Source organism: Trichomonas vaginalis, chromosome I (genome assembly GCF_026262505.1).
Source record: "Trichomonas vaginalis G3 chromosome I, whole genome shotgun sequence".
In the NCBI taxonomy this organism is placed as follows: domain Eukaryota; phylum Parabasalia; order Trichomonadida; family Trichomonadidae; genus Trichomonas; species Trichomonas vaginalis.
Window position 1 is genome coordinate 3,673,737 of NC_067203.1, and position 21,497 is coordinate 3,695,233.

The window sequence follows — 21,497 nt, forward strand, 5'->3', positions numbered from 1 at the left end:
TGAAAAGAAAGAGAATTTCATAAAATAATGATAAATATGAAAAGAAAGTGAAATATATAAAATAATGATGAATATGAAAAGAAAGTGAATTTCATAAAATAATGATGAATATGAAAAGAAAAAGAATTACATAAAACAATGATAAATTCTCTTTCTTTTCCTATTTATCATTATTTTATGAAATTCTCTTTCTTTTCATATTCATCATTATTTTATGAAATTCACTTTCTTTTCATATTCATCATTATTTTATATATTTCTCTTTCTTTTCATATTTATCATTATTTTATGAAATTCACTTTCTTTTCATATTCATCATTATTTTATTGCACTCTCATTCTTTTCATATTTATCATTATTTTATGAAATTCTCTTTCTTTTCATATTCATCATTATTTTATATATTTCTCTTTCTTTTCATATTTATCATTGTTTTATGAAATTCACTTTTCATATTCATAATTATTTTATATATATTTCTATTTCTTTTCCTATTTATCATTATTTTATGAAATTCTTTTTCTTTTCATATTCATCATTATTTTATGAAATTCACTTTCTTTTCATATTTATTATTATTTTATAACATTCTCTTTCTTTTAATATTTATCATTATTTTATGAAATTCACTTTTCATATTCATAATTATTTTATATATATTTCTCTTTCTTTTCCTATTTATCATTATTTTATGAAATTCTTTTTCTTTTCATATTCATCATTATTTTATATATTTCACTTTCTTTTCATATTTATCATTATTTTATAAAATTCTCTTTCTTTTCATATTCATCATTATTTTATATATTTCTCTTTCTTTTCATATTCATCATTATTTTATGAAATTCACTTTCTTTTCATATTTATCATTATTTTATGAAATTCACTTTCTTTTCATATTCATCATTATTTTATATATTTCACTTTCTTTTCATATTTATCATTATTTTATGAAATTCTCTTTCTTTTCATATTCATCATTATTTTATATATTTCTCTTTCTTTTCATATTTATCATTATTTTATGAAATTCACTTTCTTTTCATATTCATCATTATTTTATATATATTTCTCTTTCTTTTCCTATTTATCATTATTTTATATATTTCTCTTTCTTTTCATATTCATCATTATTTTATGAAATTCACTTTCTTTTCATATTTATCATTATTTTATGAAATTCACTTTCTTTTCATATTCATCATTATTTTATATATTTCTCTTTCTTTTCATATTTATCATTGTTTTATGAAATTCTCTTTCTTTTCATATTTATCATTATTTTATGAAATTCTTTTTCTTTTCATATTCATCATTATTTTATGAAATTCACTTTCTTTTCATATTCATCATTATTTTATATATTTCACTTTCTTTTCATATTTATCATTATTTTATGAAATTCTCTTTCTTTTCATATTTATCACTATTTTATTACATTCTCTTTCTTTTCATATTCATCATTATTTTATTGCACTCTCATTCTTTTCATATTTATCATTATTTTATAAAATTCTCTTTCTTTTCATATTCATCATTATTTTATATATTTCTCTTTCTTTTCATATTTATCATTATTTTATGAAATTCTCTTTCTTTTAATATTTATCATTATTTTATGAAATTCACTTTTCATATTCATCATTATTTTATATATATTTCTCTTTCTTTTCATATTTATCATTGTTTTATGAAATTCTCTTTCTTTTCATATTTATCATTATTTTATGAAATTCTTTTTCTTTTCATATTCATCATTATTTTATGAAATTCACTTTCTTTTCATATTCATCATTATTTTATATATTTCACTTTCTTTTCATATTTATCATTATTTTATATATTTCTCTTTCTTTTCATATTTATCATTGTTTTATGAAATTCTCTTTCTTTTCATATTTATCATTATTTTATGAAATTCTTTTTCTTTTCATATTTATCATTATTTTATGAAATTCACTTTCTTTTCATATTCATCATTATTTTATATATTTCACTTTCTTTTCATATTTATCATTATTTTATATATTTCTCTTTCTTTTCATATTTATCATTGTTTTATGAAATTCTCTTTCTTTTCATATTTATCATTATTTTATGAAATTCTTTTTCTTTTCATATTTATCATTTTTTTATGAAATTCTTTTTCTTTTCATATTCATCATTATTTTATGAAATTCACTTTCTTTTCATATTCATCATTTATTGACCATAGATTTCGAAAAAAAATGCTGCATATTGAGCGAAAACTATGATTATATTATAAGGCTGTCATTTAAAGCATAATGAAACTATTTCCTTTTCATTTTAATCGAATAAGATAGTAAAGATTTTTGAATTAGCTAGAAACTGATGAGATGTTTTCACAAATCAGATTTTTAATCTCTATAATGCATAATTCACTCAATATCTCAATTTTGATATTGCGAGATATTTTTGCTATCGGTTTCGCAATTTTGACACAATAGCAAGAGGGTTCTATAAGCATTATTATCAACGTAGAATCTGAATATCATATCAGAAAATGTCGCAAATCTGACATTTACCCGACCAAATAGCAAAAATAATTGAATACTTTTCGCAAAAACTTTAAAAATCGATAAAAATATGAAATATAGATATTAAAGAGACTTTTTATATAATATTCATAAAGATTTTCCAAAAATATGATACCGCAAAATTAAAAAAGTGACGTCTTGAGTGGAGTCAAAGGTCGAAATTGCTAGCTAAATGTTTTTTAGCGAAATTGCGTATTGTACGTTTTTTTCGCAAAACGAAACCCTTAATCCTTACTGAAATGAGATTAATTGTAGTCAAAAAATAAAAAATAAATTTATTCGAAGATAATATATGCCTGACAGTATGACGATACATTAATCCATTGTGTTGTGAAAAAGGATTTAAAGTCAATGTATAAGAATAAGTTTATTGTCGTAATAGCAAGTATTCTACAAATTTATAGCTCTTGCTGAATATTAGGAGAAGCAAGAGCAGGAATAGAATTGGTAATTCCATTTAAGATTCGTTGAAGTGTTGAATCAAAATTAGGATCTGATACTACACCTTTGGAACCGCATTTATTAATAATAACTAAATGATATTCCCCTTTTAGTATAAATGTAAATATCCTACTCTGATGACAAAATAATCTAAAAGATTTAACTTTTGTTTCATCCGTTCGCCATACTGAATTAAGTTTTCCTACCGCATTTTCACCCATTTGAATATACTCTTTGATGCTACCTAATCTCTCTTTCTGTTCATTGCCAAATTCTGGACTCGACGAATAATTAAATATTTCTCCCCATTTGTCATCGAATATAATTGAAAAAACTTGATCTTTGAAGAGTTTGACTATATCACTACCGCATTTTTCTAGTTCGGCCCGGTCAATCTTTTCAAGATTCTGGGCATCTCTGTTACAGTTACACATTTTGAATTTTTTCTTGCTTTTTGATAAAAAAAAATAATTTAAAAACGACCCATCAGGATAATGTAGAAATTGAATTCTTTATACAGTGTTGAGAGAAATTTCCCATAGAAAAATACCCCAAATCCATGAAAATTAAAATTCAATATTTTCGTTTCGAGCGATCAAACAAAAAAGTTATAAAATATTGCTTGCTATAACTATGGCTTTTAAAAATTCGGCATTAGAAATAAGCAGAATTAGAGGAAAATTACAATATTGCTTGATTTTTTGGGAGTCAGAGCTCATACAAGGTTGTCGAAAAAAGTTTTGAAAGGACAATAATCAAAACTTTTTTCGACGGGTAATGTTGCATGACTCGTGTTTAAGAAATGATCTCGATATTATTTGATTCTAAACTTCAGGAGTGATTTAGTGTTTCAATAGATCAATCTTTTAGAAATACTTAATGTATTATCTCTTGTGTTGGTAACATATTCTGGAGGATTTCATATTGTGCCGAACGTTTAAAGATTTCAAAAATGGCGGAAGAGTTTCAAAGAATCCTCGAAGAGTTTGGAAAAGGATTTGAATTCTTATCTAAGTATGAAAACAAGGATAAGAATTTTGTTAACAATTCTTTGCTGGCTGATTCAGATTTCACCCAATTCCAAATTATTTTATCTAATCTCAACGAAAATTGGCCTAAAGTCAAGAAAATAGCTTTAATAGGAAATGGAGGATCTCATAATGAACTTGTTGAAACTGCATCAAGATTAAACGAACAAATGGATTTACTATCTAAGGCTCATTTAAGGATTGCATCATTAGAAAAAGGTATTTCATCGCAAGAAGCTGAAAATGCAAAACTTACTCTCGAAATTCTTGAATTACAAAAAAAGTTAGATGAATCTGGAAAAGATTCAAACAATGCTGCATCACAGATTACAATATTACAGCAAAAGATTACATCCTTAGAAAAGGAACTTGCTGCCTCACAACAAGAAATATCGATTTCCAAACAAAAAATTAACCAACATCTTGAAATTGCATCGACAACACAGACTGAGATTACGAATGTGCAATCAAATCTACAAAAACAAGTTGATGAGAACAAGAAACTTCAATCGGATATTGAAAAACTGATTAGTCAACTTGATAATATTAAAATTGAGAATAAAACGTTAAAAGAAGCTCAACAAAAGAACGAATTGACTATATCTGACTTAAAGCAAAAGATTAACTCTGATGCTGATGAAAAGATGCGTCTTAACATGAGAATTACGGATTTAGAAAACGAACCTAACAGACCAAATGTAGTTTTACTTCAAGAAGATAAAAATCACCTTATATCAGTTAATGAACAACTTAATTCTCAGTTAGAGAAAGCATCAAACGAAAATAGAAACTTAACTACTGAAATTTCTTCAAAGAATGCAACAATAGAGACTCTCACACAAAAATCTAACGATTTGCAGCAACAAATCGAAGAAATAACTAATAAATGCAAGGAATTGAAGACAGAACTTGTTGAAAAAGAAAAAGTAATTTCCATATCAAAATCTCAAGCTGAAGAAACGGAACAAAAACTTAATACTCATCAAAGAACATCAGAAAAGTATATGGAAATCATTTCCAAGTCAACCAATGTTTACAATCAACTTTTTGATTCAATTGAACAATTATCTAATTCTTTTAATGCTAAAATCAACGATATAGAAGATCAAATTGACTTAATTGATCCAAAGATTAACAAATACAAAGCAAAACAAGCCCAAATTCTTGAAGTTGCATTGAAAGAAAATAGAAGTTCAAAGAAACTGCTTAAATATGCAATAGAAAGTATTTCTAAGATGTCTGAAATGGAAGATAATCAACCAAGTTTAGAAGATGTCTTGAAAGACCCTCAAACCTTAATTAATATGGTTGAAATGACAACAAAGTCCGTAACCGATTTGAGATCAACTTCCATTCATAAGAGCTATAATACTCAACTAACATCTTCAAGAAATTCAAGCTCTGTTTCAACTTCTGTTGCTTCAATGAGTGATTTAATGCAATTAATTAGCGCTCAAATGCAAGAAGAGCATGAGGAGCTAATGAGTGTTATAGGTGATACAGAAGCCCCTACATTTCGTTCTGTAGTCTCTCCAAGAAAATAATTATTTTCTTTTTCTATTTATTTGTTTAAAATGTTATTATATTTATGTAATAACTGTATTTTTGTTAATATAATCTGTTATTTCAACTAAAATTCGATAATTATCCTGTTCGAGGTTATATCTTTAGAGGATTTTAGCTTATGGCAAGTAATTTTGTTGTTGTCATTCGTACTGAATGCTATTGTTAAGATTCCAAAGGCACAAATAAACAATTTTATCAAGAAAATAATTTTGTAGCAAGGATATTTTGGAATTTTCGATAAAATATTGATTCTTATATATAATAACATGTAATCGAGGATGTCACTTTTTCAAAAATTAGCCAAATCGATCGCAAGGGGTAGTTCTCAATTTGAAAGTATTTCAATGTGCAGGAGTTCTTAATTTATCCAATGCATTCACAAATAAAAATCAGTTCATTTTTAGAAAGAGTCTTCAGTATGGACGTTCTCTCCTCAATCGAAGCAAGAAGAACAATCAGAGAATATGATCATAACTATGTCATCCCAAAGGAACACATCGAAGCCATTGCAAACCATGCATTGATGGCTCCATCTGCATGTGGCTTCCAAGGATGTGATGTTTATGTAATCCAAAACCCAGAAATTGCTGCTAAAATAGAGCAGAAGTCTCTTGAATCAGTTGATCCAAAAGCAGTTCCATTTTTCAAGAAAAGATATGAAGAACTTGGCGTTAAGAACTGTATAACATGTGACTGCCAAGCATTCTTCATGGTTGTTAAAAACGAGCGTGCTGACGAAAGATACGTGTATGTTGATGCTGGCATTATGGCAGAGTCAATCATGCTTGCAGCTGTCAGCCTTGGTTATGTCACAATGCCAGTTGGCGCTGTAATGTACTCAGATCTCTCTGATACACTTCCAGTAAAGAAGGGAGATATCATTATGGCTGTCGCAGTTGCAAAGGGTGTCGAGCATCCAACAATTCCACCAAAGCCAATCAAAGCTAAGGTCCACTATTACTAAACATAATAAATATTATACTTTAATGATTTTTTTTAATATTCAAGTGCAAATATGATTACAAATGAGAGATTAGAACATTTCACTATACTATCACTCAGATTGAGAACATCCAAGTGATTTCATATCCCTTGTAACTGAATAATGATGGTTCATAAGTGAGTTATATTTCAGGAATAATGATGGTTCATAATTTGTATAGATTTTATCATAAAACGATAGTATTATTCTTTAGGAGACTGGGTATAAACAAAAATTCATTGTTACGTCTGAGATGAGTCAAAATTTTCTTAGTTTTCAATTGAGTCAAAATATAAAATGTCAAGCGAAGATTATGGAATCATTCCTATCGAGAATTCACCAGAGATGCTAACAAAGATGGCAGATTCTATTGGTGCTGATACATCAAAGTTCACTCTTTCAACTATCTATTCTTTTGATGAAGAAATTCTTGCCACAATTCCTCAACCTATCAAAGCTATCATATTATTATTTCCATTTGGAAAAGAAAATAGTCCAATAAGAACACGCCATTCTGGAGAGAAAGTGCCAGAAGGGGATTTACCTTATTATACTAAACAAAAAGTACAAAATTTATGTGGTACTATTGCATTAATTCACGCAATTTTGAACAATTTAGATATTATCCCATTGAAAGCAGATTCAATTCTCGACAAATTTTATAAACATACAAAATCTTTGACTCCTGATGAGCGTGGTCTTGAACTTACCAAAGAAAAAGAACTGTTTGCAATACATAACGCCATATCTAATGCTTCAAATGGAGCTCAAGAAGGAGAAAAAGCTTTAACTCATTACTCATGCTTTATTGAGCATGCCGGCCACATTTGGGAGCTTGATGGAAGACTTTCAAACATGGTTGACCATGGAGTTTCTTCTAATTTTGCTACCCAAGTATTTCAAATAATACAAACCGAATTCATCGACAAACTTGAAGGAATGGAAAAGTTTATGTTAGATGTTGTAGCTCTTTCGAAAATTTAAAAGAATTGTTATATTTTTAGATAAAAAATCAAAAATAACATGAAATAATCATGCCAAGTACTATTTTCTAAACAAATTACAAATTAATGTATTTATTTCGATTAAATCTACAATATAATAAAATTTGCCAATAATTTTTCTATTAAAAGACTAAGAAAGTAATATATACCTTTATTTTTCTGATTCATTTGCTGATTGATGACGTAATTGTTTCAATGAGTAAAGATTTTGACTTTGAATTTCAAATTTAGTATAATTTTGTAAGTTTTTTCTGTTGATTAGATAAGCATTTGTATGAAATTGTATGATAATTTACAAATTTACTAGCTCAATATACCTCTAGTCTTTCTTTCTCAAGTAACTTTAGATATTTACGAAAATCCATTTAAAAAAAGTCACGTGTAATTTCATTGTAGATTCGCAAGCATGTACTATTTGTTTCTAGCATATAGTTCTTTGGCAATAAGCGAGGATAATTAAGATTATGTACTCCAGTTATGAAATTTTAAACGACCACTTTTTTTGCCCTATGGAAGCGGGAAATATTGCCGATGTTCTTAAATCGCTTATGGGAACTATAGGAAAGCCAATTGGATCCAACGAATATCCAAAATATCATATGGATTATCAGATTGCTAGCGAAATGAACTTTTTAAATATTCATTATCCAGGAATCTCACAAGAAAGAATGAGAGCATTTGAAATAGGTAACAAAGCAGACAATGCCTATCTCTCAGGTAACACTAAAGATGCTACAGAAATGTGTTGGAAGGCAATTTCACTTGATGGAAACGCTTGGGATGCTTATAGAGTTCTTGTTCGTTCACTCGAAACATACATTGGCGATGATCATCTTACAATGATCATGGCTGGTCGTGAACTCGTACGTGTTGAACGTGAAATTTTCAAAGACATTTTAACAATGGACAACAAAGATTTTTACAAATATAGTATGGGTAGACCATACATCAGATTGCTTAGCAACATATCATCATTCTCGTTTGACGGAAAATACAACGATGTCCACGTAAAAGCTTATGAAGAAAATTTAAGAATAAATAGATACGACAATACCGAAGTACGCTCACCATTACTCATGGCTTACTTGAATTGCGCCATCGTTAACAAATATCACCTTAAAAATTACGGAATTTGGCCAGAAAGAACAGAAAATCATATTAACGCCATGTTCAAAACGCCGTTACTCCCAGATATGAGAGAAGGCTGTTGGGGAGATAATTACAAGAATGATACCCTTTATACTTGGTATCAAATTATTTTTAAGTATATGAACAAAGATCCTTCATGGGTAAACTTGGTCAAACGCGAAGACAAGCAAAATCCAAAGCTCCTGAAGGCCCTTTTAAGCGAAGAAGAGTTCGAAGGCGATATAATTGACCCAATGAACAAAAATCCAAAGCTCCTGAAGGCCCTTTTAAGCGAAGAAGAGTTCGAAGCCGTCCAAGTTGAAAATACATTACTTTCACCTGTTATTTACCGTGTACCAAACTTTATGGGCGATTTATTCAAAGCTGTCCGAAATAAACCAATTTATAACAGAGCTCAAAAAGATATAGCAGCATTACTCTACGGTATGGAAGAAATACAGCCAAACTGGAAGGCTAAAGCAGAAAAAGCCCTCAATGAAGCAAGAGAATTGATGAGAAATCGTCAATTCATGAAAGCCATTGAAAAACTTTCAGATGCAAAGAAATACTATAATAGAAGTATTTATCCTTCAATGCATATTGAAAATTCCGGAATTCCCTTCGCCATCTTTTCAAATCGTGCACAATCTGCTTTCCAAGTTGGCAGATTTGATCTCGCAAGGTTTGATGCTAGAATGGCACTTTATTTGAACCCGAAGATCCCTCACATCTACAAGATTCTTCCTTTAATTGCCGAAAAATACTATTGTCCGAAATCCAAAGAATTTCTTGCCCAAATCGCAAACGAGGCCACTCAAGAGCACATAGACGAAGAGTGGAAGGAACTCTCAATGAAGGCAATAGGAAGACTCGGAATGAAAGCATTAATTGGAGAAAGAGTTGGATTTTCTGCAAAATTAATCGAAGCTGAAACAAAAAGAGGCTTCGAAGACATGTTTGAACCAATTTCATTCAAACCAAAGGAATTCGAACTTCTTCCTTGGCTTACTGAGAATGATATTGAACAAGGTGTAATTTAAATATATATATAATAAAAAATTCTATTGATTATGTTAATTTTTTTACAATTTGACATTCTCTCTATTAGAGTTGTTTAAAGTGGCACAATGTAAGAGGAAATAAGTCATTTACAGTTTGTTCATTCTATAATAATTGACATTTTAAAATATGATATTATTTATCAAATTGTTATTCTCTCTATTAAAGTTGTTTCAAATGGCACAATGTAAGAGGAAATAAGTCATTTACAGTTTGTTCTTTCTTTGTTCTTTCTATAATATGAAATATTTTTAGTGTTAGTTTCTTTGTGGTATTGTGTACATATATAATTGGAAAGAAATAAGAATTATGACAATGTTTCAAAGATGTTCTCATTCAATATCATAAAGTAATTCCGAAAAATCCTTTAATATCGAATATATTACAGAATCATTGGTCAGTTTATGACCAGTAAATGGTAATTAAAGTATTTAAAGTTATAGTCCTTAAAATATCTCATTGATTTTTTGTTCGGAATTTTTTCAAGCAACGATAATATTCAAGTCCTTAAAAGTGAACGTTTCGAGATGATAATTTAAAAAGATAGATAAAGTTTAATATACAAATAAAAATAATATAAGATTACTCACCAAGGTGTTGAAGAGCGATTTCCTTCTCGTGGAAGAGATCGTTCTCTGTGAAGTTGAGCTTCTCGCGGAGCCAATCGTTGACTTTGAATCCTTCAACAACGTGGATCTTTCCTTCCTTGTCAACATTGCAAGGGAATGAGAAGACAACGCCTGGCTTGATGCCGTATGGGTTATCCTCTGGAACTGGGATACCCATTGAAAGAACTTCTCCTGGAGCTGTTCCGAAGAGCCAAGCTTTCATGTGTTGGATAGAAGCCTTTGTTGGGGAAGCAGCACTTGTGAAACCACGATGTTCGAGGATGTCCCAAGCACGATGTCCGATCTTCTTGAAGAAAGTATCGAAGACGTAATCGTGATCAAGAACATCGACAACCTTTTGTGTCTTTCCGTCCTTTGTGAATGTAGCTTGTGTGAGATCAGCAACCATTGATTCACCATGGTTACCCCAAACAATGATATCATGGACATCATGGATATCAACTCCTAATTTGGAAGCAACTTCGTAGTAAGCGCGGTTATGATCAAGCATACTGAGAGATGAGAAGTTCTCTGGTTTGAGGTTCTTTGCATGGAGCATAGCGATTTCGCAGTTTGTGTTATCTGGGTTTCCAATAACAAGAACTTTGACTGTTGGCTTGGCCCACTTTGATAAGTATTCACCAGTGTTCTTGAAGATAACACTGTTTGAGCTGATGAGGTCAGCACGAACTTGGCCTGGCTTAAGTGGCATTGAAGCAACTAAGAAAGCGCATTCAATATCCTTGAAAGCAGCTTCTGGTTCTGTAGTAGCAACATATCCTGCAAGGCGTGGGAATGCACAGTCCTCTAATTCCATTGTAAGAGCTGTAAGTCTGTTCATGGCTGGTGGAATATCGAAAAGATGTAAAACAACTGGGCGATCACCGTAAAGCTCGCCTCCTGCTATCCAATGAGATAGGATATATCCGATTTGGCCTGCAGCACCGGTAATGAGAACATGAGCTGGTTCACTCATTTCGAAAAATGAGTACAAGTTATCCCTCAGAATTGTTGGCCTCCCAAGAATACAAAAATTCTGAAGTCTTTCAATCTTGTATTGTTCGAAAACAAATTGAAAATATCCCTTTTCAATTCAAATTTTGACTCAAAATTTAATAATTTAGCGAGTCATCTCAAATTAAGCAATTATCCAAACCACGATTATGATTAAGTGATCACAAAGCCATTGAATTTTTTGATGGATATCGGTTAAAATTCATACAAAATATAGACTTAACAAATATGATATTATTAAATATTTTAAAAGATATCAAATAAAAAACAGAAAATTTCCTACACCATTTCAATCGAGCTTTCGGTTTCTCCAAAATGGTTCAGGACCTTTTATGCATACAATCTCAAAATTGCATCCTTGATGCAAGAGAGGTGAATTTTGGTTCTCTTTTTGGATATTCTCCAATATCTAATTACAATCCTCAATCAAATGAGGAAAAGTAATGCATTGCCTGATGCACATCTGGATTTATAGCATATATTAAGCCTTTCATTATGATTTTAGTTTTTATTCAAATATTCAGATAAAGATAATTTTAATACGTTTTTGAAATTACTAATATGATATGATGCTAAATGTGATGAATGGTATGGGAGATAGATTAGAATTAGTAAGATTTTTGATTTTTTTGAAGAAAGATTAGGATCAAATCAAGAAAATAGTTCAGAAAAAAAATAAATTGAAGCAGATTATTCTTAATTTTGGTATATTTTCAAAATTAATGATATTTGAAATCAAAATATTTGAATTTTTAGCCAAATTCTTTTACATCTGGTATCAACTCAAGATGCTAAAAGCAAATTCATCTTCATTAGAAGGCGTGTGAATTTATCCGTTTTCCGAGTGATCGAGATTAACCGTATTTTTTAGAGCAAAATATCAAAACTCTATTAAATCGGCAATAATTAAAAAACTAAAAGTTGCTACATTCAAAAAATAATTTGAATTGAGAAAAACGTAAAAAATTGAAAAGCTTCCGAAAAGCAATATTATCTTAAAAGTTTGATAACATCTCTTCGTATAATCTCTTATTAGTATTAACGATAGAATAAATTTTATTCTCAGAAAATTTTCATTTTTCAGAAATCTCGTTTACGTTATTTTAACTCTCAATCAACAAAAAATGAAATACATTTATATTAATTTATAATAGTTATAAAAATATATATTTACATTAAAATCTGCTCTTCAATTGAAATCTAAAACATACCATTGGACAACAAGTTATTATCAATTAATTTAGCATCAATATAAAATATAAATTATTCAATGTCAAAAAATTCTGAATTTTACTCTCAATTATCGATTATATAACTCGATTATTATGTTTCATTTCATCAGATTTTTAATTTTTTCTCAATTTTAAATATGAGAAAAATCTTATTTTCAATTTTGTACAGAATTCAAAAAGTTTTTTTGACTAATCAATTAAATTTTTCATAATTCTGACCAAATTGACCACAATGAGCTCCATCTTACCAAATCATGGATACCAAATCTTATCTGAAATTGATTCTGGAAAATTCTCGCATTGTTACCTCTGTAAGAGCCTCAAGTACGAAACAGAATTTGTTTGTAAAGTTATTCATGCTCTTGATAAAGAATTAAAAGAAAATTATCGTGCTACATTCAAACAGGAACTAACAGTACTTTCAAACTTCATACATCCAAATATTATCGGTGTTTACGATGCCTTCGAAGAAGGAGATGATTATGTACTTGTTTTAGAATATTGCGAAAATGGAACTCTTCAAGATAAAGTCTCCAACAATGCCACTCTTGAGCCCGAGCAAGTAATAAATTATGCAAAGCAAATATTGAGTGCTCTCAGTTACATGCATGATAAAAATGTTGCTCATCATGATGTGAAACCATCAAATATTTTCATTGACAAATTTGGAAGAATCAAATTGGCTGATTTTGGAATAGCTCAATCGTTTGCAGAGAACCAATCCAAATCATGTATTTTTGGTGGAACTGTGGCTTTTATGGCACCCGAACAGTTCAAAAAGCTGCCATACTCAGCTTTTCAGTCTGATATTTGGGCCTTTGGCGTAACTCTATATACCATAGCTTTTGGAAGACTTCCATTCTTTGGTCATAATGTTCATGAAGTTATAAGTAACATTTGCACAGGAGTTTACTCATTACCAAGCCATTGTCCAAAAGAACTCAGAACAGTTTTCCAACACTCACTCGATCCAAATCCAGAAACAAGATGGACAGCGAAGAAGCTTCTCGAATCATTAAATATGTCTACAAGCTATTCCACACTAGTTAAACGTCCAAAAATTTCCAATCAAAAATCAGTTCCAAACTCATTATGGCTTCAAATGCCAAATTTGGCTGCACCTCCTACTCAATCCAATCCTAAAACAAAGCCAACTCTTGTTATTCCTAGAAGGACAAGAAGGAACTCTGGCTGTATATAATATTTATGTTATATTGTTTGTTATAAATTTTTATTTAAGTTCAAATCTATCTTAACTTTTTATCTTATATTGCAAATCCGACTCTAATATCTAAAATTTGAAGACAATTTTAGTACAATTACACAAAATCTGCTTTAAACAATGTAGTATAATGCAAATACGTATATTTATTGTCTCAAAATGCTTGCTTATAATAGATAATAGTTATATTACTAACAAAGGCTGTTTCTCTATATAGTATTATATACTATATTTGATAGTAAAATATTAGTGATTTATAATTTTGGAAAATATACTTCTTTTCTATATCATTGAAAAATAATTATTTGAATCTGCTGTGAAATTGACATATCTTAGTAGTAAAATTATATAATAGCAAAAATTAAAAGGCCTCAGCGATTTAGAACACAATAAAAATGTTTTGTTTCTCTCTAAATTTTAAATTTTCAACATTTTTAACTTCATTTTTCCAAAAAAAAATGAGAATTGATAAAAACGTTCTCAATTTCTAGAAAGTTATCTCGGCATTTTCTAAAATGGAAAAAATTTGGAGGATTTCACCAAGGAGAACTTCATTCTAGATGTCCAAAACAATTGCATTCAGTCAATAAAGCCTCGAAAATTTTAATTATTGATATCGATTTTCATCAATAACTTAACATCAGTTGTTTACAGTTGATATTATCTTATATTATTAAATTTTAATATATTTGAACATACTATAAATCGTTTTTGAAACTTATCAAAATTTCAAGCATTTTAACAATACTCCAACTATCATACACAGTCACCATTACCGCAATCTCATTTTAAGAAGAAATGATTAATAAAATCTAAGATCTAACGATTTATTTACTCAATTCGAAAAATATTTTTAATTATAAATCCTTTTTTGTGCATGTTTTATATACATATGTAGAAAGAAAAACAAATAAAGTGTTACTTCAAAAAATACCTGGAAGTACCCTAATCAATAAAAAATTTACTTTTTTAGCATCGAATTTTGTACGTCTTGAGCCATGTTTTTCGTTTGATTTTCATAATACTATAAAAATAATGCGTTATCAAGTAAAATATGGATATTTTAGGAGATCATTTGATAATCATTCAACACTTTCAAGTAAGATTGAATCGTTTGGATAAAAAAAAGAATAATTAAATCACAACATGATGAGAGATTGTTATTTTTTATTAATTTAATTTAGAATGAACTGAATACCCTTCGTTTCCATGAATTTCCGGATAAGGTTATTTTTCCCGATCGAAAAGTGCTAATAACTCTCTATTTATTGTGTATTTTTAAAATATTTTAAGTTATTATCTGTCCATAGCCTATAAAGTATAATCTATGCTATTTTGAAAGATTTTGGAAGGGGTAACGGCGTCGAAATTGCATAATTTGAGCTACTCATAATTCGGTATTGTTGATTATTAAGTATGAATAACTGAGGCAAAGCTTGATTATATTGGTAAGTTAAAAAACAATAGTTTTTAGAATTTAGATAGTAAAGGTTTCAAACTATAGCATAATTGTTTGGAATCTTGAATATTGGCAGTATACCAAGAATAAAATTGCATGCATTTATCTTCGTAATGAATATTAAAAGTACAAATCGATGATGGTGCCTTGAATTTTATTATTTGCAATGTCTAAAAAAGTTCTACCAGAGTTATCTTTATGATTTAAATTAGACCTTACAGAAATAAGATATTCAACAACACGAAGATGTCCTTCATATGCTGCAGCGAATAATGGAATCCAACCATCACAATTTGGTTCATTTACATCAGCTCCCAATCGAACAAGATAATCAACTACATCGTAACGGCCCCGAACCGATGCGATAAAAAGCGGTGAGATTCCTCGATTATTCTTTATATTTTTATCAGCTCCCATAGAGATAAGATATTTAACTACCGCAAGATGGCCATTATTTGATGCCCAGTAGAGTGGGGTGGCTCCAATATCATCTTTTACTTCTTTATCAGCTTCAATAGAGATAAGATATTTAACTACATCAAGATTACCCCCATTTGATGCACAAATAAGTGGAGTACGTCCACCATCATCTTTTGCTTCTTTGTTACTGCCACATTTAATTAGAGATTTTACAAGTCCGAGATTTCCTTTTCCTGAAGGTTCATGAAGTATATTAAATCCATATTCCTTTTGTTTCATTTTATCTAACCCTTCTTCGCATGCCTTTGATATCATTTCTTGATTATCTTTTGATGAAAGATCTTCAAAGAAATCATAGCATAAATCTGTATAAGAGTATCTTTTGAATCAATCTCGCTATTAAGCTCCATGATTTTATCTTCCATTTTTATCAATAATTTGTTTTTTTCTTCCTTTTCAGTATTGATGCACTCTACTTGTGATTCAAGTTCTTTAATCCTACATTGAAGAAATTGAATATAATTTGATGAATCTTTCATTTTTATATCTAATTGGCATAAGTATTCTATTATACTATCAAGGAATTTCATAGATGTACATTTTCTAACTGATTTTAGAATTGATATAACATCTTGAAACGTTTCTATGGAAACATTAGCTTTCAGTGATAGAGCACATAAATGAACCGAGTTTTCAATAGTAGATAATTGTCCTAGAATATCTATGTAATCATTTGGCGCAAAATTTATATGATTAAAAATCATTTCAAGGTCTTTGGGATGAAAAATGTGAAATAAATAATTATCGTATATATACTCCTTTATATGGGCTACAATGTACTCTTGATCAAGAACAAGATCGTTATCCATTAATCAGAATTGAAGGAATTCACAGATAAAATAGATAAGCCATGAGCCCTTTCAAAAACTAATGACACATCACTTCATTTTCGACAAACAAAGAATATTTAGTTGAATATTCCAAATAAGACACCATAAAATACCTTTCTAGAAAGTATAAAAACGCTTTATATATGAGTTCTTCTAATAAACATTAATAATTAGAGAATATCTCCATAATCAACGATCAAACAATATACAACATTGCATATGGTTGGAATGTAAATATCACACTTCTCGCCTAATGTGTCTTTTTGCATTATTGAATAAAATTTTCATTCATTTCTATCGGGGTGCTCCGAGCGCAGATAGAAATGAATGAAAATTTTATACAAACACCTGGACTCATTTATCATTTTTACTAAAAATCGATAATCTGATTATAGTTTTGTTAATCTTTGATTATTCTTTCAAGCTTACAACAATCTATCATAAATTAAACCATATCTATCGCCAAGATCGTACCAATTTTACTGGAAATAGATCAAAATCTAGCTGTTCATGGAATTTTATACAACTATTCATTGAAATTTATAAAATTCCAATGATGGTGTTGCTTGATATGCAATCAGTTTCCAATGGCCGAATTTTCCATTGAATTATCGTGTTTGACCCTAAAATTTTCTAAAATTTTGAAATGTTCATAAATGCTCCAGCACTTAAAAGGCAAGAGAACTCATTCAAAATCATTCACAACAAAACAGAATACTCAGTAGATCCAATTAAAATGGCCGAAAACTCAAAATTTTTTGCAGAAAGCCCTCAACCACGTCAACGAAAAGATCGTCCAGTTCGATTGGGGCTGCTTCGGCCGCGATCAACAAGTTGTTCTCGCTTTCCTCGCTATGTCAAAGGTCATTGAACAAACAAACAGTCCGAAAATTACAGAGGAGCAGCTCTTGGCCGCTGCCAAAGAGCTCAATTCCGCTCATAAAATCGTTGATGAGATTGATGAGAAGCTCTTCAAGTTGTTCGCTATGGGAACAGAGTCCGTCATCTCCCCAACATGCGCCGTCTTCGGTGGCATTGCTGGCCAGGAAGTTCTCAAGGCTGTTTCCTCCAAATTTACTCCAATCGACCAATTCCTCGGTATCGGCTACATCGAGGCCCTTCCAACAGAGCCAAAGATCGCTTTGACAGGCGACCGCTACGATCCATACCGCATGATTTTCGGAAATGAGCAACAGGAGGCCATGCAGAACCTCCGCTACTTCATGCTCGGTGCCGGAGCTCTTGGCTGCGAGATGCTCAAGAACTGGGCCATGATGGGCGTCGCTACAAAAGGAAATGGCGGAGTCATCGTCACAGATATGGATTCCATCGAGCGCTCTAACCTCAACAGACAGTTCCTCTTCAGAGACAAGGATATCGGCAAGATGAAATCAACAGCAGCTGGAGAAGCAGCCAAAGTCATGAACAAAGACATCAAAATCGAAGCCCATACAAACAGAGTCGGAAAAGAGTCCGAAAACATTTACAACGACGATTTCTTTACACAATTGTCCGGAGTTTGCAATGCTTTGGATAATGTCCAAACACGTCTTTATTCCGACCAACAGTGCGTTTTCTACAAGAAGCCAATGCTCGAGTCCGGTACTTTGGGCACAAAGGCTCACTACCAGATGATTATTCCATATCTTACAGAAAGTTACTCATCAACAGCCGATCCACCAGAGAAAGATATTCCACAATGCACATTACATAACTACCCATCCAACTTGGACCACTGCTGCATGTGGGCTCGTGATATTTTCACTGGATTGTTCGAATCAATGCCAACATCGATCAACAAGTACATTACGGACGAAGACTACATCTCTACAATGCAGGTCAATGACCCAGGAAGCGTTTTACCAACACTCAGAACGATCAAATATTTCATGGTCGACCACCATCCAAAGAACTTCTCAGATTGCGCCAGAATAGCTCGCGGCAAGTTCGAAGAGCTCTTTGTCGACAAGATCAACGAGTTACGCACACAATTCCCAAGAGATTACGTTTCTGAGACAGGTGTTCCATTCTGGACCGGAAACCAGAGATTCCCATCCCCAATCTCCTTCTACAAGACCAATGTTGAGCTTGGCAACTTCATCCGCTCTACATCTCAGATTCTTGCCCGCATTTTCAACATCAAACCAGAAGGAGATGCCGTAGAACTTGCTTTTGCCAACGAAGCAATCAAAGCCACAGCTCCTGTCCGTGATGCATCAGCAGATCCATTGACACAAGACGAAATCGAGAAAGAAAACCTCATCAAGGAACTTTCCGCAGCCAAATCATCCTTCCACAAGGTCAACCAAGAGGAATTCGAGAAGGACGATGACTCAAACGGCCACATGGACTTTGTTGCCTCAGCAGCAAACTTAAGAGCATCAAACTACGAAATCCAGAACGCATCCAAATTAGAGATCAAGAGAATTGCAGGAAAGATCATTCCAGCCATTGCCACAACAACAGCAATGATCTGTGGATTTGTCTCTCTCGAGATGTACAAGATCCACTCAATTCAGCCAAAGAAGTTGACTGATTTCAGATCAGGATTCATCAACTTGGCATTGAGTTTGTTCTCTATCTCAGAACCAGGCGAATGTCCAAAGAAGAAATGCACTGCAACAAATGAGGAATACTCACTCTGGACAACATGGGATATCGAGGGAGATGTAACTGTTCAGGAGTTCATCGACCAGGCAAAGCAGAAATACAACGTTGTTGTTGATATGATCACTGTTGGTTCTTCCCTTGTTTACATGAGTTACATGAATCCTCCTGAGAAGAAGAAGCAGAGATTGAACACTAAGATTACTAATATTTTGAAGAATGAACTTAAACAGCCGATCAATGAGGGACAGATCTATGTAAATGTTACACCTGTTTGTGTCGATGAGGATGATAACGAAGTAGAAACACCTGCTTTCCGTATAGTTCTTAAGAAGTAAATTTAAATAAAATAATCATTTTTTTTTAATAAAATTCATCTTTTTTTTAAGGGTGCACTTACCACTTTCTGACAAGCTATGAAAAAATCAAATATATCTTTATTTTAATAGCAGAAAAGTATAGCAGCCATATTAGGCACTATATGTGATTTGTATTTACTTTCTCCTGGCCAAAAATATTAACTTTTGACCTTATAATATTGGGATAGAAAGCTTGAGTGTCAAAAAATTGAGAGAATGTCAGAAAGTGGGAAGTGCACCCTTAAAGAAATTTTTTCTGATATTCTCTCATAAAATTAATGACAAAAAACACTACAGCAATATTAGGTATTATCCGGACCAAAAATGTCAGAAAAATAATTGAGAGAATGTCAGAAAGTGGAAAGTGATCCCTTAAAGGTGCAATTACCTCCATCTGATTACCAATTCAAATTTTTGACAACTGGCGTGAAGCGTCATTAAAAATTAATTTTAAATATCTGAATTGAATGATATGTCATTCGAGCGTAAGTGCATACTTAAGGGATCACTGCCTTAGTTTACAACTATTCAATTTTTTGCACTTAAATGTTCTTTTTCTCTATGATAGAATTGATATTTATATGAATAAACATAATCATACCCTATTTTTTTTTTCACTGTTTCAAAATCTATAAAATATCTCAGGAAGAAGACTCAAAAGATAGTGATTCCTGAATCTTTTTATTCCTTTATTATTCTGTTATTGCATGAATAAATGCTTGATTTTGAAACAAAGTTTTTCCACTTCAAAAATATGTTTAAAAAATCAGATTTTAAAAATTTGAATGAAATTATGATTGAGTTACTTGGCACCGATTTTTTGTAAATATTTTTTGACATCATCACGTGCCAACGTCAGGGCAGTTTTCCCTTCATCAGTCTTTGCATCCTTATTTGCTCCAATAGAGATTAGATATTTGACAAGTTCAAGATTGTTATAAAGTGATGCATAAATAAGTGGAGTATATCTAAATTTATTTTTTCCTTCTTTATTAGCTCCAACTGAGATGAGATATTAAACAACTTCAAATTGACCATACATTGTTGCAGCTATGAGTGGGGTATCTCCATAATTATTCTTTACTTCTTTGTCACAACCGCATTCAATTAGTGATTTAACAAGTTTGAGATTTCCTGTTTCACATGCGACATGAAGTACATTCTTCGCAATAACATTTTGATCTTGAGGTGTCTTCTTTTCCCAAAGTCCTTCTTCACATGCCTTTGACAGCAATTCAAGTTCTCCTTCTGTAGAAAGTTCATCAAGGAAATCATAAACACTTGCAAAATCATTAGAATGCTTTAGCTCTTTGATTTTAGCCAATTTATCATTGAAGCTCAGACCCATGATTCGCTTTTAAAAAAAATTGATCAAACTGTATTGTTGAATTTTTTTTCCACCAAGAAATTTACCACCATGGTTTTTTCCCCCTCGAAAAAGAAAAAAAATTCAACATGGCTTCTAACAAATGAATGGTGCTTTTTTTTAGCAAAAACTTTGAATCAAAATCATTATCTAGAATAATGAGTCATCTAGATTACAAAACTAACTAACGAATATTAATTGTCATGTAAGAGTATTGGATAAGCATATTCAGGTATTTGTTTTACCTTTCTTTTTAAATTTATTCGTTTTATCAGATTTTAATCGAAGAATGTTTTAGCCCTTTCATCGCTTTGAGTGTTAATATATCCCTTTTCAAAGCAAATGAATCCAAAACAATCCGATAATAAAAGTAGTATATGTTGAAGGGTTGTGTGACTTTTTTTGTAAACGTAAGAATTCATACAATATTGAACGATTTTGTATCATTTTTTTTAACATATGAAGTAAAAAATGTATGATTCTTACGGTTTTTATTCTTACGTTTTTGAATAAATCAAGATTTAAAAAATTTTCAAAATTGTAAGACATTTACA

General features: G+C 30.8%; 10 protein-coding genes across 10 annotated transcripts, besides 4 other annotated features; 6 read left to right on the plus strand and 4 right to left on the minus strand.

Moving 5' to 3' along the window:
• Nucleotides 1-2,649: 2,649 nt before the first annotated feature.
• On the minus strand, nucleotides 2,650-3,589 carry TVAGG3_0923680 (uncharacterized protein; the record flags this gene model as incomplete). Its single annotated transcript, XM_001302383.1, has 1 exon — nucleotides 2,957-3,433. One exon carries the CDS (start codon nucleotides 3,431-3,433, stop codon nucleotides 2,957-2,959), a length of 477 nt encoding a protein of 158 aa, XP_001302384.1.
• Nucleotides 3,590-3,951: 362 nt separating this feature from the next.
• Nucleotides 3,952-5,813, plus strand: TVAGG3_0923690 (nucleotidyltransferases domain 2 domain-containing protein; the record flags this gene model as incomplete). Its single annotated transcript, XM_001302384.1, has 1 exon — nucleotides 3,952-5,571. The coding sequence occupies one exon, from the start codon at nucleotides 3,952-3,954 to the stop codon at nucleotides 5,569-5,571; it is 1,620 nt and encodes a 539-aa protein (XP_001302385.1).
• An 86-nt stretch (nucleotides 5,814-5,899) lies between these two features.
• Nucleotides 5,900-6,665, plus strand: TVAGG3_0923700 (nitroreductase family protein; the record flags this gene model as incomplete). Its single annotated transcript, XM_001302385.1, has 1 exon — nucleotides 5,964-6,557. One exon carries the CDS (start codon nucleotides 5,964-5,966, stop codon nucleotides 6,555-6,557), a length of 594 nt encoding a protein of 197 aa, XP_001302386.1.
• Nucleotides 6,666-6,868: 203 nt separating this feature from the next.
• Nucleotides 6,869-7,651, plus strand: TVAGG3_0923710 (thiol-dependent ubiquitin-specific protease protein; the record flags this gene model as incomplete). Its single annotated transcript, XM_001302386.1, has 1 exon — nucleotides 6,873-7,559. The coding sequence occupies one exon, from the start codon at nucleotides 6,873-6,875 to the stop codon at nucleotides 7,557-7,559; it is 687 nt and encodes a 228-aa protein (XP_001302387.1).
• A 437-nt stretch (nucleotides 7,652-8,088) lies between these two features.
• Nucleotides 8,089-9,747, plus strand: TVAGG3_0923720 (TPR-like family; the record flags this gene model as incomplete). Its single annotated transcript, XM_001302387.1, has 1 exon — nucleotides 8,089-9,747. The coding sequence occupies one exon, from the start codon at nucleotides 8,089-8,091 to the stop codon at nucleotides 9,745-9,747; it is 1,659 nt and encodes a 552-aa protein (XP_001302388.1).
• Nucleotides 9,748-10,034: 287 nt separating this feature from the next.
• Nucleotides 10,035-11,369, minus strand: TVAGG3_0923730 (lactate dehydrogenase isozyme 2; the record flags this gene model as incomplete). The annotated part of the gene is made up of 1 exon (XM_001302388.1): nucleotides 10,349-11,350. The coding sequence occupies one exon, from the start codon at nucleotides 11,348-11,350 to the stop codon at nucleotides 10,349-10,351; it is 1,002 nt and encodes a 333-aa protein (XP_001302389.1).
• A 1,430-nt stretch (nucleotides 11,370-12,799) lies between these two features.
• On the plus strand, nucleotides 12,800-14,201 carry TVAGG3_0923740 (protein kinase protein; the record flags this gene model as incomplete). The annotated part of the gene is made up of 1 exon (XM_001302389.1): nucleotides 12,853-13,821. One exon carries the CDS (start codon nucleotides 12,853-12,855, stop codon nucleotides 13,819-13,821), a length of 969 nt encoding a protein of 322 aa, XP_001302390.1.
• Nucleotides 14,202-14,995: 794 nt separating this feature from the next.
• Nucleotides 14,996-16,629, minus strand: TVAGG3_0923750 (ankyrin repeat protein family; the record flags this gene model as incomplete). The annotated part of the gene is made up of 1 exon (XM_001302390.1): nucleotides 15,422-16,036. The coding sequence occupies one exon, from the start codon at nucleotides 16,034-16,036 to the stop codon at nucleotides 15,422-15,424; it is 615 nt and encodes a 204-aa protein (XP_001302391.1).
• A 633-nt stretch (nucleotides 16,630-17,262) lies between these two features.
• On the plus strand, nucleotides 17,263-19,583 carry TVAGG3_0923760 (ubiquitin-activating enzyme E1 family; the record flags this gene model as incomplete). Its single annotated transcript, XM_001302392.2, has 1 exon — nucleotides 18,354-19,336. A coding segment is annotated over one exon (983 nt), but the record flags the coding sequence as incomplete, so codon positions are not given.
• A 19-nt stretch (nucleotides 19,584-19,602) lies between these two features.
• Nucleotides 19,603-19,630: a mobile genetic element.
• Nucleotides 19,631-19,789: 159 nt separating this feature from the next.
• Nucleotides 19,790-19,822: a mobile genetic element.
• Nucleotides 19,823-19,920: 98 nt separating this feature from the next.
• Nucleotides 19,921-19,953: a mobile genetic element.
• Nucleotides 19,954-19,956: 3 nt separating this feature from the next.
• Nucleotides 19,957-20,071: a mobile genetic element.
• A 521-nt stretch (nucleotides 20,072-20,592) lies between these two features.
• Nucleotides 20,593-20,925, minus strand: TVAGG3_0923810 (protein ubiquitination; the record flags this gene model as incomplete). The annotated part of the gene is made up of 1 exon (XM_001302393.1): nucleotides 20,593-20,925. The coding sequence occupies one exon, from the start codon at nucleotides 20,923-20,925 to the stop codon at nucleotides 20,593-20,595; it is 333 nt and encodes a 110-aa protein (XP_001302394.1).
• Nucleotides 20,926-21,497: the final 572 nt, after the last annotated feature.